This window comes from Lethenteron reissneri, chromosome 12 (genome assembly GCF_015708825.2).
Source record: "Lethenteron reissneri isolate LAM-NWPU_2019-01 chromosome 12, ASM1570882v1, whole genome shotgun sequence".
Lineage (NCBI taxonomy): Eukaryota > Metazoa > Chordata > Hyperoartia > Petromyzontiformes > Petromyzontidae > Lethenteron > Lethenteron reissneri.
In genome coordinates this window covers 11145131-11165399 of record NC_083790.1, presented here as the reverse complement: position 1 = coordinate 11165399, position 20269 = coordinate 11145131, and the positions used below count along the sequence as shown (strand labels likewise).

Genomic DNA, 20269 nt, shown 5'->3' with positions numbered 1-20269 from the left:
TTGCAAGGAGTCATGTTTGCATAGACCGCAATACCTGCAGTCATAATACAAACAAAAGAACATAACTCTGATAATGTGCACTGTCCTTGAAGTTGATTGGTCCACACCCGAGACAGCTTTCCTTCGAGCCTAGTCTCATATGGGTTGGACCAGATGACGCCAAAAGGCGCACAACTCAAGGACAATGCACCATCAGAGTATGAGAGCTCGGGGCAAGCATCTACACTATGGGGACCTCATTTGCCAGTAAAAATATGATAATTGGTTCTTTACCCTTCTATCTGGCAACAAAACTGACACCTTTTTGCAAGGAGTCATGTTTGCATAGACCGCAATACCTGCAGTCATAATACAAACAAAAGAACATAACTCTGATAATGTGCACTGTCCTTGAAGTTGATTGGTCCACACCCGAGACAGCTTTCCTTCGAGCCTAGTCTCATATGGGTTGGACCAGATGACGCCAAAAGGCGCACAACTCAAGGACAATGCACCATCAGAGTATGAGAGCTCGGGGCAAGCATCTACACTATGGGGACCTCATTTGCCAGTAAAAATATGATAATTGGTTCTTTACCCTTCTATCTGGCAACAAAACTGACACCTTTTTGCAAGGAGTCATGTTTGCATAGACCGCAATACCTGCAGTCATAATACAAACAAAAGAACATAACTCTGATAATGTGCACTGTCCTTGAAGTTGATTGGTCCACACCCGAGACAGCTTTCCTTCGAGCCTAGTCTCATATGGGTTGGACCAGATGACGCCAAAAGGCGCACAACTCAAGGACAATGCACCATCAGAGTATGAGAGCTCGGGGCAAGCATCTACACTATGGGGACCTCATTTGCCAGTAAAAATATGATAATTGGTTCTTTACCCTTCTATCTGGCAACAAAACTGACACCTTTTTGCAAGGAGTCATGTTTGCATAGACCGCAATACCTGCAGTCATAATACAAACAAAAGAACATAACTCTGATAATGTGCACTGTCCTTGAAGTTGATTGGTCCACACCCGAGACAGCTTTCCTTCGAGCCTAGTCTCATATGGGTTGGACCAGATGACGCCAAAAGGCGCACAACTCAAGGACAATGCACCATCAGAGTATGAGAGCTCGGGGCAAGCATCTACACTATGGGGACCTCATTTGCCAGTAAAAATATGATAATTGGTTCTTTACCCTTCTATCTGGCAACAAAACTGACACCTTTTTGCAAGGAGTCATGTTTGCATAGACCGCAATACCTGCAGTCATAATACAAACAAAAGAACATAACTCTGATAATGTGCACTGTCCTTGAAGTTGATTGGTCCACACCCGAGACAGCTTTCCTTCGAGCCTAGTCTCATATGGGTTGGACCAGATGACGCCAAAAGGCGCACAACTCAAGGACAATGCACCATCAGAGTATGAGAGCTCGGGGCAAGCAAGGACAGTGCACATTATCAGAGTTATGTTCTTTTGTTTGTATTATGACTGCAGGTATTGCGGTCTATGCAAACATGACTCCTTGCAAAAAGGTGTCAGTTTTGTTGCCAGATAGAAGGGTAAAGAACCAATTATCAAACGTATTTTTACTTTTAAATTAATATTTTATGGGAAGGCTCTTCCCCAAGTTGGTCTGGCTTTTGTGAGGTTTTACTGTAAATTGTAACGTTGCCTTTCTAGATTCATTCTGGTTCAGATAATGCCACGTTTGTCTTTCATAATTTTTGATAGAGTGTAAATGTGTATGCAGACGTAGATGAAGATAATGTATTATAGTGTTACTCATTGTTTATTTCTCCTTTTCTCAAATCGCAGTATATTCAATATTGTGCAATCATTGCAATGTCGTGAGACATTACACCAATAGCAAAATGCATTGCACTCCCAGTACCTCGTGTCAGAAAACAGCCCCAAAAATCCTTCAGAACTGACCCCGATGAACAAATTTATCCACACCAGGAGCACACACATTTACACGCCCTGCCAAGTGTGTGTTGCATGACAATAAAAAAAAGTTTTAAATACATAATTAAAATTACTTATTTAAAAATTGTCATGAGTCCAAACAAGCTGAATTAAGTGAAACGACACATTTAATCTCGATTTGAAGTTTTCGTAACTGCGGGGATCCATACTCTTTGGTTCTTTTTGGTAAAGTCACGTAGGTATAAAATAAAATAAATTAAATCACGACGTTTCAGGCGCAACACAAGCGTCCGTCATCAGGTGGGACAACCACAGCAGCTACATACTATTAACATTTCTTCCGATTTAAAGCTTTCGTGACTGCAGCGATTCATATTCTTGGTTCTTTCGGTAAAGTCACGTTTACAGACCTGTTCTTCACCTGAGGACGGCTGCTATTATTTTATTACTTCCCTTCTACGTGACTTTACTGAAAGAACCAAGAAGATGAACATTCATTCCTTTTATTAATGCTACCCCTATCCCCTCCCTTTGATGCCGCTAATCCTGCATAATGCACGGGCATAATATGACTTTGAAACCCCCCGCCCACCTACGCATTTCACAAGTAGTACTAATCACATACCTGCATTTCCCATAAATATGCTAAATTCCTCTTGATATGCAAATTATTTTGTCAAGGCGCCATTCCCCCCTTCCAACCCAGCTTAAATATACGCTCCAAGCGTGGTGGTGTTTCATTCAGACGCTGTCTTCCCGACAGACCTGGTCTTCACCTGAGGACGGCTGCTTGCGTTGTGGCTGAAACGCCGTGAGAATTATTTTATTATGTTTTATTTTTATTATTTATTACTTCCCTTCTACGTGACTTTACCGAAAGAACCAAGAAAAACATATGTATTGCTTGCCAAAACAAGCGGTTGCCAGCCTGTGGTATCACAACCCATTCCAGTTTTTTAAGGTTTTACGGTTTATACTTTACAAACAAAATGTTACTGCATCTCATAAACGTTGCGCGGAGGCGCTTTAATGAACTCATAAAATAAGTGCCATGTTTGCAGACGTGTCAAAAAACATTTGTGTTCTTTGGTAATGGGGTAACGGGAATATTGTGCAGAAAAAAAATAGTTTAATTAGTATTGTAAGTATATGTGTATGGACACTTGCCACCGCATTAGGGGGAGCGGTGGTGTAGTGGTTAGTGCGCTGCGCTACAAACCGAGTGATTCGGGGTCAGTGTCCCAGTCACAGCTAAAATCAGTGGCGATCGATATTGGAACTGTTACTGGGCCTCCCATAGCTTAACTAGGCCTCAAATGAATACCTGATGTGGTATTTAAACACTGGGGAAACATGTGGCTGGTGGCACTGTGCTAATACAGTCGTCTGCCTCAGACCATTGGGGAGAGCTGGAGTGGGGTGTGCTACATTCTAATAGTCAATTAAGTGATGGACATCACAACCTATTTCCATATACATAGGGTGTGAGAGCTCGAGCAGAATCGAGAATAAGACAAAAGCAGATCATGTAGTTTCTCATTATGTGCAGCATTTCACATGTCTTTTAAGTTTGTTAAATATTAACTGCGTTGCGCTTCCCACCCCTGAATTTTTGGATACCTTCCGTTTAAACAAGCTCACGCCACTGGTCTGCTTATAGTGCTCGACTCAGTTCTAAGATTGCGAGTTGACATTCTTGTTGGTGGTTGACTGAGCATATCATCACGTCGAGTGTAGTAATCCTATGGAGGGACTGGCTCCCGCCATGGAAACATGTAAATGTCACCACTCCTAGTTGAAGGACACCAGTGGATATGAATAATCCTATTCCTAATTTGAGCCGAGGCAAATGCATTAATTTGATTTTACTCAACATGTGATGAGGTGAGAACATTTTCTTCTGGCACTCCTATAGTCATCATGTCGGGGTAGGGCCCAAGACATTGACACCAGGGAACTCCTTCTGGGGTTACCGTACTTCCATGGTGGCCGGTAAAAATGGCACAAGTGAAAACCAGGAAAAAAGTGGCATAAACAATAATCATCGACGGTTAGGGTTTATCATCTCTTTTATTCAGATGTGTATATAACTGTTAGTACGTTGCATCTAGCTGTTAGCACGGTACTGACAACTGTTCGTATAGTACTTATAACTGCTAATATAGGCCCGGTTCATCGTGGTATTTTTTCCTAGTTTTCACTTGTGTCATTATTACGGTGAAATTTTTTCCTGTACCATTTTTACCGTGCCATTTTTCTTCTGCCATTTTCCTTTTGCCATTTTTACCGTACCATTTTTACCGTGCCATTTTTTCTGAACCATTTTTACTTTGCTATTTTTACCTGTACTATTTTCGCTAGTGCCATTTTTTCCGGTACCATTTTTCCCATACCATTTTTTCCTGTTCCATTTTTACAGTGCCATTTTTCCCGAACCATTTTTTCTGTTCCATTTTTCCCGTGCTATTTTTACCTGTACCATTTCCACCTGTGCCATTTTTAACTGAAATAATACTTCCATAGGTCGTCCTGAATCAGCACTAGATGGGTTCATTCATGTTCTTTAAGATGTGGTGTGCTGAATATTAAATTGCCAAAATACTGTAGTATGTACCTCGTACATGAAATAATATGAACACTGAAGTTCTGTGATGGGATTTTTAGTTTGTCTAGTCGTCAGGGAATTAGTTGAGACCAACTTGCTACACTTGTGAACCTTGTCTAATGGTGAGCAACTCACAGATTTGAACCCAGAAACTGCTTAGTGTGCTTTCATAGGCACAGTATTCGTCTCTTGAGACAACTAGTCACCTTTGAATCCTCTATAAATCATGAAACAACCTCACAAAGTTACAGGGCAGCAACTGGAGTCACATTAACGATGATGTGCAAAATGGTTCAGCGGCCAGTATACTGCCCAGTATGCCATACCCAGTTGCTACATATTTTCATTACAATCATGAGCAAACATAGGCGTGTTTATCCTCGTGAATTTCTTTGTTCTTTAAATACTTTTAGTATTTTTTCATTTACGCCATGGATCCATTAAGTTGAAGGCATGTGGCCAAGCATGCCTGTGCTTGCCCAGACACACTCACACGCACAACATGCACTACCACCAGCAAAGGTTAAGAGAGCATTTGCCAGAGAGATGATCTTCGCATTTTATTTAAACTAAACCACATTTACTTTCCTCGAGTGGGAGTAGGGTGACTGTGCACGGGGCATTCAAGGCTCCCTTATTACCCACGGCATCTGATTTCTTGTCTCACACTCTGCTGGGAACTTGAAGCCGCACACCAGTTCACAGGAGTCTACTAAATTCATAGGTGGTTTATTTTGTGTCAGGGTTGTTACAGAGAGGAGGTGTGGTTAATGTGCCATTAATTGCACGTTGATATGTGCACGTTCTGTACATGACGCCACCCGATTATCACGGTTGGCTACGTACGGTGCGGAAGAAGTTCAACATACTGAAAACAAGGCGAGGTTAGCAGTGAGGTACTACTGTAAGAGAAACATCAAAGTGCAATGATCTAATGCAAGTGGATTGATTGTCAAGTCTCATTAAAATACTGCGTAAACTGGGGGTTATCAGAAGAGTTCAGCTCAGGTAAGTAGGAACGTACATTGTCATAGGCAATAACCCCAACAAAGTCATCACCTTGGCTTTAATTCTGCCTTACGGTATAATAGTAAAATATGCATTGTACACTAGTGATATTTTTGGCTGTGGATCGTCTTTAGAGCAGAATTTCTGTGTACGCACCACTGACCACATGTATGCTATGTAAAAAATAAAGATGTATGTGCTATGAAGAAGGGCTGTTGCCAGAAACATTTCCTATTTTTTTTCTTTTAAGGCCACAGCGTTGTAGACCAATGTGATAATTTTATTGTTTATTAATTGTGCTTATGCAAAACTGCCAATGCAGCAGCATCTGGAAAAATTGTGTTACGCAGCTTTTAGTTTCTTATTAACATAAGATGCAACAAGTCGTTGGACATGCCATCTTGGGAAGTTTATCCTCGTAATTTCTTATTGTTTACCACAGTTTTCTTCTTTTACGATTGTATGCTGGTGTTCATGCTGCATCCTAAATACTGTATATCTTGGTTTGGCTTTTGCAGCGCTGTGATAAAACACACATCTTATGAAGAATATAGTCGTTTGGGAAGTAATTCAGTGCAAGATCATGCGTCCTTAACTATTATTTTGTTTCCCCCTGTTTTTAAACTACATTAGAACTCCAATCATCCATGCTCCAATAATTTAGAGTCCCATGGTTTGTGGCAATGCCTATAATCCACGGGGGCGAAGATCCTCAAGTCCGTGCTTTTGCTGGGGATTTTTGTTGTCTCTACCTGGACAGACTAATTCCTCACGTTATATTTTTAATGAGTGGCAAGCTTCAAAGATGTGGCCATGCTTTAAAAAAAAAACATTCCCTCCAAAGGAACCTTGTAACCAAGTGAGAAAGACGTGTTTAAATCGCTTCAAACACATCTGTGTGTTGTGAGAGAGATGAGAGAGATGGTGGTATAGGATGCCACTTTTAAATCAAGATTGAAAATTCATTTCTTTAGAAGTCGTTTTTGTGTTTAGTTTGTTGTCCTTCCCCCGTACCTCAGATTAGCACGGTTGGCTACGTACGGTGCAAACTAGGTTCAACATGCATACATAGAGAGACAGAGCTGCAGCAAGTCAAGTGGCGATACAAGAGACATGGAGACAGAGACGTACAGAGCTGCAGAGAGACAAACAGAGACAAGCGGAGATAGAGTGAGACTAACGGAGCTACAATTAGATCAAAAGAGCTATAAACAGACAACTGGAGATGAGTGACAAATGGATATACTATATACAAAGAGACAAATGGAGATACAGAGACAAAGTAGATTATCCTGAATCGTGACATATTTGAATGGGATTGTAATTCATTTACATGCTTTCTTGCAACATTTTGATGCCGGAATACGCATTCCAACCACAGTGTCACAGGTACTGTGCACATTCTTTCTCCGTTCTTTACCATATCCACGTGTCCAAAACAATTTAGCCAGAGGTATAGTATATGTGTAATGATCGTAGAGTCAACCTAAGGTGTGAGTGGACTAGTGGCCACGGAGAGGTAATGACAGGGGAGTCAGCCTGCAGTATGAATGGACTAGTGGCCACGGGGAGTCAGCCTGCAGTGCTAATGGACTAGTGGCCACGGGAGGTATGGAAAGGGGAGTCAGCCTGCAGTGCTAATGGACCAGTGGCCACGGGAGGTAATGACAGGGGAGTCAGCCTGCAGTGCGAATGCACTAGGGGTTACGGGAATAATCGAGAATAGGAGCGTGGCCAGGTAACGGAAGAGGATGGGAGAGTCTGCTGGTAGAGCGAGCATCTAGAACCAGCGAGAAGGTTCGGGAATAGGGGCGTGGCCTCCGGCCGTATATAAGGGAGATGCGCTGGAGACTTGGGGCTGTTGCAGTGGGGTCTCCGCCTGTTCCAGTATAAGCGCGTGGCTCCTTCATAAAGAAACCATCCCAAGACAAGTGCATCCAAGTCATCATTACATATGCATTGCAGTCTTTGCAAAAGCAGTGGAAACAGTGTTGAGAAAAAGCTGCATACTCAATCCTAATTGGGTTGGTTGTAGGTGGACCTTCTTCTTCCGTACGGCTGATGTAGATCCACAGCAACAACTACAATTTCACATTCAGGTGGTCAAGCCAGATAACCGCGTCAGGAGGAGTGGAATGTATCACCGTCATGTCTCCTTCGTATTTGTGGATCGGGCATTGCGTCGTTATATGCTGTACGGTCTGCTCTGGATGACCACAGTCCCACACTGGAGAGCTTTCAAGTTTCCATTTGTGCATCAGGCATCTTCATCTGCCATGGTTTGTGCAGTGGATGCGTTTTAGGGTGGACCATGACCTGCTAATGTGCTTGTGCCCTTTGTTTACACAGCAGCCGGCACAGTCGCCATGACAAAATAGGGCACCGCAGGCTGAGAGAGAGATTAGCGGAGCATGAATTTACTAATCAAGAGCCAGGGAACCTAATGCCAGGGATTAATCGAGCGCGTCTGCAGGAAAACAGAGTTGCTGGTCACTTGTACAAGCCACACACTCGGCTATGAGTGGCTTTGTTCACCAATTAATTTATTATCCATTTCACTATACAGTAGTTAATTCTGTTTTAATGACGAGAAATCCCATCACTTCAGAAAAATAGTGCTGGCCCATAAACTATGAGTTTCAACAAACAAAACTGTGTACAAATGGCACTCGGCATTTGCGCATTATAGAACAAAAAATCATCAACAGTCCCAGAAGAACTGCATTGTGGTCGTCTATAGTTATAGTTGCCACCATTTATTTTTATGGTCTTGGGACCAGGTTGACAACATCAACGAAAATGCTTTGCATCCTCCACATCACTGGCAATAATCTTATCCAAGGCTGGATTATGGACCAGGCCAGTGAGGCCAGTGCCCCGGGGCCTCGGACTGGCAGGGAGCCTCCAAGCCTTAGGCCGCGTGCGGTGCCTGGCCCGAGAGCTGACCACTCGGGCCCCCGGACCCCGCAGTGCTTACAATCTGAGGCCTCTCGGCACTTAAAGCGTGAGCTGACCACTAGGGCCCCCAGGCCCCTCAGTGCATACATCGAGCATAACACCTGGGAGCCTCTTGGTACATACAGTGCATGCTTAAAACGAGAGCCTCTCGGAGAGTACAGTGCTTCTGTACAACTAAGCCACTGGCTGGCACGCTACAATATGCTGTGACATGATAAAATATTCACCAACAAGTCAGTTCATTCTGCACATGTCCTTTGGATCCTTTGGATTGCACTCTCATGGTGCTAATCTCTCATTAACACTGCTGTTGTGCGCATATGCGGGCATGATACTCTTATGTGGCGACGGAAGCTCATTCATGCTAATCTCTCTCCCTAATCCCTCTCTCCCTAATCTCCCCCATGAACACAACTGACGTGCTTTGGTCCGTGGATTGAATTCCTTTTCAGCTCAGACCCCGCTTGCTTGCCCATCACCACATATATAACCTCTTGTTGTAACTGCTCTCTCACTGGTTCAGCAGTTCCACTGCTGGATTATATTTTTTTCCGCCTGAGGATAACCGCTTGTGTTGCGATCGAAACGTCGTGATATATTTTGTTTTATACCTATGTGACTTTACCGAAAGAACCAAAGAGTATGGATTCCTGCAGTCACGAAAGCTTCAAATCAAGAATGATGCAGTCACTGTACACATTTTGCTCTTCATTCACACACAGATGGGAGAAAGTCTTTCGGAAGACAGACGTCAGACTGAAATTAAAATCGTTGTCCAGTACTCGGTGGAGTGCTCGGGCAGAGTCAACCAAGGCACTGTGGAGAAATTACACCCACATTAGAGAGGCCTTCGGTGGTATGTGCAATGATGATAATGAGAAAAGAGATACTCGAATTGAGGCCGCTGGACTATGTGCTGAATAGGACAACTTAGAGATGGTGTTCATGGCACATTTCTGGGGCGTCATACTTGACCGGTTCCACGCTACAAGCATGCACCTACAGGAAAGTGACATTGACATCTCTGTCGCAGCACAGCTTTTGTCTTCATTGAGGGATTTTGTGGCGGGACAGCGAGACCAGTTTGAGGCTTTTGAAAGAGCAGCCTTAAATGTGACAGGTGTCTCTCAGTCATATAAGCACGATCTTCAGCGGAAGAGGAAACGCAAAACATTTGCAGATGAGAGCTCAGAGCCAGGTGTGACACTTGAGGGGAGGGAGAAGTTAAAAATAGATACATTTTATGTGGTCATTGATAAACTAGTGGCATGCCTTGAACATCACTTGGACGCTTACAAGCATTTGACCAGTCTCTTTGGAGTTCTGTTTATGTCAGATCAGGTGTCTAACAGTGATGTCATAGTGGAAAAGGTAAATGCACTCTTCGCTGCATATCCATCAGACCTGGACATGAACTTTGCCAACGAACTCATCCAATTCTAGTCTTTCATGTCTGACTATGAGGGTGAGAAGGGCCAAACTAAATTCTTGAGACATTGCAGGCACTTAATCTGCAGTCAGTGCTCCCCAATGTTTTCGTGGCACTTCAGATTTTTCTAATTTTGCCAGTGACAAACTGCCAGGGTGAGTGGCAGAATAAAAAATGAGCTTCGGAGTCGCATGTGCCAAACACGTCTCAGCTCATTGTCACTAATGTCAATAGAGTCAGACCTTGTCAGACAGCTAGATTTTGACGATCTAGTGGATGATTTTGCGAGGAGGAAGGCAAGAAAGACACCAATATAGGAAAGCGGGGGGGGGGGGGGGCTCCAAAAGACATGTGCCCAGGGGCCTCACGGGACCATGATCCGGCCCTAATCTTATTTTCCAGGTCTTTTGTTAAAGTGAAGCTTTTTGAGGCTCAAATACCATCCCAACACTAATGTTGACCTCTCTCCTCTGTAAAAACGGATCATAAGTCTGTTTTACATTTTGGTTTACATTTTGACAACTATATGACTCCTTGAACAGGCACAACTGTTTTCAATTGCATGGATGGAATGGGGGGGGGGGGTGTGTTTTGTGAACATGGTAGACTGCTGACAGAACATCATCATTAAAAACAAACTTTTCATGCACAGAATGCAATACATTAAATGGAGACTTTACTGGCAATCCTGTTTCCCATCTTTCTATGCCCCGCTTTTCATAACTGGCTTGGCTTATGTTGACAGTGTGTACGTGCATCTGATGTAGCAGGCCCACACATTGCCTCAATAAAAATAAATATAAGAAAACAAATGTTGAGGCTTTACCCACTCATGTATTTGCAATTTCAAATGTACTTGTACTTGTCATTCAAATCATCTCAAGAAGTAACAAACGCCATCAGTGTGTACGTGAATATGTAGTTTGCTTAACCTCTCTTCCTGCCAAAGTAGCGCAAATGACTTTGCACTCGTTAATACGTGAGGCCCATAGTCTAGCTGGGAGACATATCATTAAAAAACAACATGTTCTGGTCATTGATCTTGTGGGTGGCATATAAGTCACTGAAATATTTGGAACAGACAAGAGCAAGCATTACTCATTCAAGAGCCATTAAAAGTCTCAATAGATAAGGCAGCAGCCAAGAATACTCTCTAGTCCATTTCTGTTTGTCTTTACAAATAATGGCTGCTCACAATTGTTCCTTAATTTTGAGTGCAACATTTGAGGATTCAATTTAAAACAATATTAAAACAATCAGCTTCATCAATTATGGCCAATCACCTGATAAAGCTGGTTATAATCACCAGTGAAACGTCATACTCAAATTTTAAATGTTGTGGGTTTACTCTCCAACAAACTGGTATGCTGAAGTAGCAACTAACTGGCACGTTTTTATTTACGTGACAAACCTTACTAATTGCCTGTGTAGGATGGTGGTGGGTTAACGACACATTTATATTTGCGCGATCTAACCCCAATTTTTTTTTAATAATGGATAATATTGGTCGGAGAAAGCCCACGCGTTAAACTAAATAGTAAACCATATACGTGTATGTTGTCACGTGCAGCTGCCATGGAGAAGTACGAGAACTTGGGCCTGGTTGGCGAAGGCAGCTACGGCATCGTGCTCAAGTGCCGCCACCGCGACACGGGCCAACTCGTAGCCATCAAGAAGTTCCTGGACAGCGAGGACCATAAATCTGTGCGCAAGATCGCTGCACGAGAGATCAAGATGCTCAAGGTGAGATTCTGTTGGCAAGAAGAAAGGCGACATGCAGAGATGCACGTTTCCAATGATGGTCAGTGTGCAAAGCTGGCATCGTTTAAATCGTCATTAGCACTCTAGATGAATAAGTTTATTTATTAAAACTAAGTTACCAGGGAAGACTGAGCTATATAGCCCTTTTTCAGAAGTGAACTGGTGGCAAATGATAGCTCGACGAAGTGGCTTATCATGTGGAAATTTATAGCAGCCAAATACTCAAAACGCATGTTTCGAAATGTGGAGGGAAACCCCACACGACCACGGGGAGAACAATCAAACTGCTAATATATAGCAGGCGTTAGGGTCGGGATCGAACCCACGCTCTCCTGTATACCAGGCATGGGAGTTAACATCTCGCCACCGCAATGGTTGATTGGATGTCGTTTAATTTATTGTTTGATTTGCTGTGCAATTTACTCGTGGTTAAGTGATGGATTTGCTCTCCGACTGTGTGACTGATCGGGCGCGCAGCAACTGCGCCACGAGAACCTGGTGAACCTGCTGGAGGTTTTCCGCCGCAAGCGCCGCCTCTACCTGGTGTTTGAGTTTGTGGACCACACGGTGCTGGACGAGTTGGAGCGCCACCCGCGCGGCCTGCCCACTGCCCGCGTGCGCCCGTGCCTGCTGCAGGTGCTGCGGGCCGTGGGCTTCTGCCACTCGCACAACGTGAGTACGTGTGCGTGCGTGCGTGCGAGCATGTGTGCGTGCGTGTGTGTGTTGGTGCTCACTAACAGCACTTGCCCCAATAGTCGGTTAAGGCTATACAGGGGATATTTGTCTCTTTGTGTGGGGGAGTGGTGGCGCAGCGGTTAATGCGCTTCGCTACGAAACCAGAGACACGAGTTCAATTCTCGCTCATGGCCAACACCAGTAACGTTTTTCTTAACTTGTCCTGGGCACCCCCTAGATCGACTCAGCTTTAAATGAGTACCTGGTGCGATGTGTAAACATCGCCACTCAAGAGACAAAGGCGGCCGGGCGTGGGGCTGGCCACCCACTCCCTCGTGTGACATGCTGGCACTCATAGGTACTCAACAGTGCCTGCCCCAAATGTTTGTTAAGGCTATATGGGGGATATTTGTCTTTGTAGAGAGCCCAGGTGGTACATCTGCCAGTCAGTCAACCCATTACACCTGGGTCTGTCCCGTAACATCCTGCCTGCGAGCCTTTGACGCTCCACGTCGTCTTAAAGTGCTCCTAGCCTGGCACAAGTGTTGTGTGGTAGAAAGGACGCTGAAGCCGGTCGTGTAGGGGCTGACGCCAAACTGTTTATTCAGGGCTTACGCCTAACTCGGGGGAAGGGGTTAACACAAGAGTTCTTAACTAATCTCCCCAGGGGAAGGGTACTGGGAGTTCCCTACACCCCACCAGGCTATCAGGCTCTTCCCACAGCACTGATCGAGGGTTCAGCCAACTCGGCCAGCCGGGTAAAGCAGCCCCCCTTTAGCCTGGCTCTCAACCCTCTATCCTGGAGCCCCCTACTCCCCTAATGCTCACTCCTCTGACTCACGGCGAAGACCCCGTCTCCGTCCCGTGTCTTCCCTCAAATACCCCGGGGGGGCATGACGTCACTTTACCCTGACGGCATTCCCCCCGAGGCGAGTGTGACCTGACGTCAGCACTCCAAGCATTGTGTTGACATCACCACCACTTCGGGGGGGGGGGGGGGGCTGTTGCTGTGGGGAGCGGTTGTGTAATGGCTAGTAGCTTAGCGCGCCGCTGTGCTACGATTCCCACTCACGGCTAACATCAGTGGTGAATATATTAACCAGTCCTGGGCATCGCCTAGGTCGACTCAGCCTTAAATGAGTACCTGGTGAGGTATGTCAACATCAGCACGAGGGAGAGGAAGGTGGCCACTGTGGTGCTGGCCACAGCACCCTCTTGTGTGTCGTGCCAGCCTTGATAGGTGCTCCCTAACACCACTTTCTTTAACAGCCCATGTAAGTTATGCGGGGATCTTTGCCTGTGTGGGATCTTTGTGAGGCGTGGTGTCAGCGGCTGTGTGTGTAAAGGTGTGTGACTGATATTAATACAGAAATAGGCAGCTCCCTTTCAGCAATAGCAACAAGGTGGTGCACCGATACTTCAACAAAAGGTAGACAATCAGGTGGGCGAAGCACAGTTCCCCAGGACTGCTCACCCCATGGGACTCCAGTGGGGATGAACACTGCCTCATGCTCGTGCAAGCATGGAGACACTTGGGATATGTTCACACCGTGATGAAATGGTTGAAATGCATACTTTTGACAATTTTCTCCATTATTGATTATAGAAACATTAGAAAACCTTGCCAATAATTAAAAGCCAAAATGTATACCCTTTTAAATGTACATATTTGGTATTTTCACGATGAAACTGGCACATAGTGGCTCACTCGTCATCAATTTATCAATTTCCTTCATGTTTTCCCCCCTCTGTATCAGTGTTTATATGTATATTGTCTCTAGCTGCCTGTATATCTGTCTACCGGCTCCGTTTACTATTTGTATGTCTGCTTGTCTCCCTTTCTCTGTGTCTTTCTGTCTGTCTGCCTCTTTGTCTGCCTGCCTACCTGTGTGTAGCGTGCCTTTTCTCTCTGTCTTCCTCTTTATCTGCCTCTCTGTGTGTATGCTGTTTGTTGAACACTCATGCCATCCTCCTCCCTTGCTATCAGATCATCCACCGTGACATCAAGCCGGAGAAAATCCTCATGTCTGTGCGTATGCTGTTTGACACTCATTCCATCCTCCCTTGCTATCAGATCATCCACCGTGACATCAAGCCGGAGAACATCCTCATGTCGCGCTCAGGCATTGTCAAGCTGTGCGACTTTGGGTTTGCACGTGCGCTTGCGGGCTCGAGCGAGCCCTATACAGACTACGTGGCCACGCGCTGGTACCGCGCGCCGGAGCTACTTGTCGGAGACACCAAGTACGGCCGGTGAGCATCACGACACCACCCACAGGACCCCCCTCGATCGCCCCGCGATGCACTGGGACGTGTGTTTGTACGTTGTTTATAGTGGGTAGCAGTGGCATCGTGGTTATCTCACTACAATACAAACTCGGCAACGTGAGCGAGGTCAATTCACAGCCGTTGCTAACACCAGTGGTGAGTGATATCAGAACTGGTCGTGGGCCTCACCTAGGTTGACTCAGCCTGTATCTGGTGTGGTGGGAACACATCAGCACTGAGGAGACGTAGGGAGTTTATGTTGTGGCTGGCCAGACTACCTCGTGTACCATGCCAGCCTCAATAGGTGCTCACTAACAGTACCTGTCCCAACAATCAGTTTAAGGTTATGGGGGGATCTTTCTCTTTGTTGTGTTATTTGTGTGGCAGTGGTGGTGTAGTGGTTCATGAACTGTACTGCGATCTCGGTGACCTGAGTTTGATTCACAGCCAAGAATAACATCAATATCTGAACTCTTTGGTTCTTTCGATAAAGTCACATAGTTATAACTTTACCGAAAGAACCAAAGAGTATGGATTCCTGCAGTCACGAAAGCTTAAAATCAAGATTAAATCAATATCTGAATTTGTTATTTGAATTCCTCCTGGGCGTCCCCTTCATTGACTCAGCTTAAACTAAGTGGTGCAGTGTCAACATCAGTACTGAGAAAACAAAGTTTTTATTTATTTATTCCAAGAAGCATCTCAGCACCCCTTCAAGTGCCATTCGAGTATTAATAGGCGCTCGCTAACAGCACTTGGCCCAGCAATCTTTATGACAAACAGGAGACCTTACGACACACAATGAGATGGGTGCCGTATGCATCTCATGTTGGGTAAGTGTTGAATAAGACACGTGTGATGTGTTTGTGTGTGATTGCGTGTTGGTGTTATAGCCATTTCTCCGTGCTCATGAACCACGACGATTGTTGCTTGACTCAATTGGAAGGTTGTCAATTAAAATCCTCGTCATCGGTTCACTCAGCCCATCTTCCCTCCAAGGTCGATAAACGAGTACCATTTTATCGGAATTCAACGGTGGAAGTCCTGTGGAATTTTCACCACTGGCTGAAGGCCACCGGTATAGATGAGCACTGCAGAATGTTACATTGAGGATGGAGACACTTTCGATTTAAAGCTGTTCTGACTGTAGGGATTCATATTCTTGGTTCTTTCGGTAAAGTCACGTAGAAGGGAAATAATAGAATCATAATAAAACAATAATGTCACCTGACATTGACTTCTCCAAGACAGAGGTTCTCTGCAAGCCATCCGGCTACCATGAGAGATTCGTTCATGAGGCTATCCACATATACAAACACAGAGACAATTTCAACCGAGAAGATGGATTCTGGCTTAGCACTCATTGGAAGGATGTGATAAACCATTTCGGGTCTTGATTGATTGTGTTCACGGTTACGGTGACTTTTCCATTCTCCTTCTCTCCCCCCTCCTCTTTTCCGAGCATAGATGGACTCGTTCGTCTGAACCGCCGATAGTCGCTGTCCGTGGTGCTAACGTTAAGAAAAAAACGCCACTTTTTAAATCCTTTATATTAAGTTAGCTTGCTTGCGTGCTTGCGTGCTTGCTTGCTTCCTTACGACCGTGCAAATCTTTCGGTCGTTTTTTAACCCACTTCCCGTGATCCAATCGAGCTGACATTTTGCACACAGACTCGTTGTGCGAGACAATTAATGTTCGTGAAAAAATAAATTCCAAAATTTTACACTGTTTAGGGAAAACAAATTAAATATTTAATTACCAATTGCTTAATACTGGCAGACAATCATCTGACCCATAGGTGGCAGCCATCTCAAGCCAGAGGACGAGAGGACTCTAGCCGCCACGCATATAAAGGATTTATAGTGAAAAACTTTGTTTTTACGGGTTATACTTATTTCAAAATAATTTCTTGCTGTGGTTTTCATCACCTGATGATGATTGCTTTGTGCTGCAATCGAAACGTCGTGATAATTTAATTGTTTATTTTTTATTATTTTATTATCTCCCTTCTACGTGACTTTACCGAAAGAACCAAGAATATGGAGACACTTGTCTTTGACAATTTGGGAGACAAAGGTGAACTGGCGTGCATGGTCCAGACCAAACCTTGTTAACATTCACTCTGCGGTCTCTTGTAAATATTTACGAAATTGCTCTATGAAAGGCACTTCTTAACCATTGACTTTTTTTTTTACAGTGAATGGGTTTATTTGTCATATTATTCTGTGTATGGTGTGGCTTCAGGAAAGTTTTGGAAATTTATATTGAAAGTGGCTGCGTGGCAAAATGAACTCATAATTCAAAGGGTACAGAGCCCACTATGTTGAAATCCTGAATTAAATCGGGGCAACCATCCACAATTACAATTTTGTATTCACATGTGTACAGTAATTTTAAGTTCTGAAGCCAATCGCCAAAAGATATTTTCATTAAATACACAAGTCTTTACATATACTTAAACGTAGCCCAGCTCCCAGGACCGAGCTCAGCTCGAATTCATAAACATCAGATTATTAACATGTGGTTAACCACTCTTTTCACAGAGCATGAAGAAGCGTCGTCTAGTGTTGATTACAATATTCCCTTTTAAAAGACTTCACGAAATGTAATCGTGTTTGGCCAATCTATGACACGAATTGATGTTCCCCCTGAATTGAGTAGTTGCGAAAGGATGCTTCACGTCAAGATGTTTTTCTCATAACACTGTTTTTTGGATATAAGATGAAATGAATGTAAATAATCGCCACTAATGTTTGCGTGTGTGTGTGTGAGCGGTATAGGGCAGTGGATGTTTGGGCTGTTGGCTGTGTTGCTGTGGAGATACAGACGGGGGATCCAGTTTTCCCGGGTGACTCTGACATCGACCAGTTGTACCAGATCGTGAAGTGCTTCGGTAGGTGACAAATGGGCACCGCACGTGTTCCTATCAAAAGTACAATAGCAGACGTTTTACAAAGTCTGCGAGAAACCAAAAACTAATTATGCAATCATCATCAGCTATTATCAATTCACTGCTGGGTGAATGTCTCCCCAGGTCGTTGCCATCCCTTAGAGTCTCCACGTGCCAAAATGCGTGTCACTCCTGTACATGACCTAAACTCATCCTCCATCTCACTGGTGGCGGTGGTGGTGGTGGTGCTGGTCGTCATCTCTGGTATTTTCGCCTCTTAGCTATAATTCCATCAGTGGTCTCGTCCATAAGCCGTCTTTTTCATTGAAGTATCCTCTCCAAGCCCACTTTTCTCAAGTCAATGTTGCATATAATTATATATTCGCTGTCCTATCTGTCAATGTCATTTCCAGCATGAAAATCTCCATGCTTATTTGCACAATTTTGAGTTTTTATGATATATTTTCTTTGTCCGTGTCCTCTTTTCTCATCCAGAATGTAAAAAGCAGGTAATATACACCGATGAAAACAGTTTTATTTTGGAACATTGATATGTTGATTTAAATAAAAAAAAATTAAACATCGTTTAAAAGCAGTCCAACCTGCTTTTGCGCACCTCTTCACCTTCAATAATTTCCCTGAGATGCCAGTAGTGTTACGAGGTGGTCAAGGATGATAGAGTGTTCGGTGATGTAGACCGCAGTGGGGAGGTCATGGAGAATTTAGCAATGAGAGGGATGCACAGTCTGAGAAGAGACCATTCATGGCACAGAAAAGTAGTTGAAATTGAAAGACCTATTGACAGATTCGCTTCCCATCATAGACACGTGGCATTTGTATCACAGGCTCAAGGCTACCTACCAATGGAGAAGGCACAACGTGCTCCACATTCGCTTGAGTAGCACTTTGATTGTTAGGGGATTTCACTAAAATCATACACAGGCTGTCCAGCAACAGCGTTCTTCTTGTGCCGACACAGCAGGTTGGGAGTCTCACATCACGTGGTGATCTCTGCTTGATCAACCACTACCACCACAAATTTCTATATCGCAAGCTTGGATCACCATGTCAATACAATATATATTCAGAGCTTACTGTTCATTCAAATAGTGTGAGTCCCTTGACTTGAAAATTGTTGCGTAACTTATTTTCTTGATGCTGCCTGCGTTTATTTTTTTCACGTTGAATTAGACGTGTATCAGTCGATTAGCCAGTTGGTGGTGGGACATGCCTGTAATCCGGCACGGTGGAGGCGAGGGTTGGTGGTTTCCCACAAAAGTTGGAAAACTCCCTTCCCATCGTGTGTCAAGGAGCCTGAGAAGGTAGTACAACAAATTGACCAATCTCCATCTGTTTCCATCTGTATGGAAATCGAGTGTTGCCCCCTTATGTTCGGGTTTTCCCCGGGTGCTGCGGGTTTCAACCCCCCTGTGTAAACACTCATTCATTGGCTGACAACGTCTTAAAAACGCAAGGCAGAACCCTCCTGAAAAAGAGTAATTTGACTCGGCATGACTTCCTGAGTAAAATAAGAACGTGTTTTACCCTTTCTTGTAATGAAACAGGAGGTGCTGAGATGTTCAAACACCAAACAAACACCTATTGCAAGGCATCAAGTCTGTAGTAACCACACGTACTTGTGGTAAAACATGCAGACAAACATGCTCTGATAATATATGGGCATTGTCTTTGAAACTGATTGGCCTACACCAGAGACAGCCTTCTTTATGGCCTCGTCTCAGCAGTGTCAGACCAGAGAACGCCAAAAGACGAACAGCACAAAGTCAATGCAAGTATCAGAACACTTCTAGCTCTGGTCGAGCCAGTATTCCTGGCTAAATAATAATAATACGTATTATTGTTATTTCTGCTACATCTTGAAAGTTGGGTAGTGTATCAGATTCAGGCCATTAATAGTCCAAAAAAATACCCTCACGCTGAAAGGCTCACAGTTGACTGTAAATGTTTGCGCACACGAATTGTGTGAATAGACATTAGTGGCAGCAGGTTATGTTCCAGCACTGGAAGTTTGACTGACGCACTGCTCCCCATGCTGTGAACATTCAGGATACCTGATGCTTCGCCTTGTCAGTCTGACTGGCAGCTGGCTTGTAAATCAAGCGCAACCCAAGATGGGGCAAACTGTGGCCTTTATAACAGCGCAGACAAATTCTATTGTCTGAACATGATAGATATGGTCAGTAGTTCTTACGCAAGTAACCTGCAAGAAGGATCATCGTATCATTGACCTGGCGGCTATAAATCCAGTGCTGCGTTGTTTAGCCAAATTGACCATTTAGAGGTACCTTCTATCTATTCGAGGGGCAGTGAAGTTTATCAATGTCAAATGAAGCGTTGTTCCCAAGGATCCACGTTCCGCTGGAATGTCAAGCACAAGCGTTGATATGCAACCAATTGAGAGCCCGTATTGGGACGAAAGATCTTGAATGCAAATGACAGCTGGAACAAACAGGAACAGTTGATTTACATTGTAAAATGTAAAAGATTACCAGAAAAAGGTGGGGAAAAAAACTATTAATATTTACGAAACGAGTGCAATTATATATTGTTCAGATTCCAATTTATTTAAATAAATAAAATAAATATATCGAAATATTAAAAACAAGTGTATTGACATCATCCAGCACGTTATTTAAAACGTGTTTATTAGACGATTTATTTTATTTGTTTTTATAATGCTTTGACTATTTAACTAATGCATATTGATTTAGACTGTAATAGGTCAGCACAAAAA

At 43.9% G+C, this 20269-nt stretch overlaps 1 protein-coding gene across 3 annotated transcripts in view; it reads left to right on the top strand.

Annotated features, from left to right (window-relative positions):
• LOC133341896 (cyclin-dependent kinase-like 3) overlaps positions 1-20269 on the top strand; it is a 49538-nt gene that overhangs the window by 9126 nt on the left and 20143 nt on the right. For 2 of the 3 annotated variants that reach the window (XM_061550709.1, XM_061550706.1), the window contains exons 2-5: positions 11491-11663; positions 12159-12353; positions 14431-14609; positions 17405-17517. In XM_061550709.1, coding sequence (XP_061406693.1) covers positions 11496-11663; positions 12159-12353; positions 14431-14609; positions 17405-17517 — 655 coding nt within the window. In that variant the 5' untranslated portion in view covers positions 11491-11495. Of the gene's footprint in view, positions 1-5208; positions 5534-11490; positions 11664-12158; positions 12354-14430; positions 14610-17404; positions 17518-20269 lie in introns of those variants that run through there. The other variant, XM_061550708.1, reaches the window with a different exon arrangement.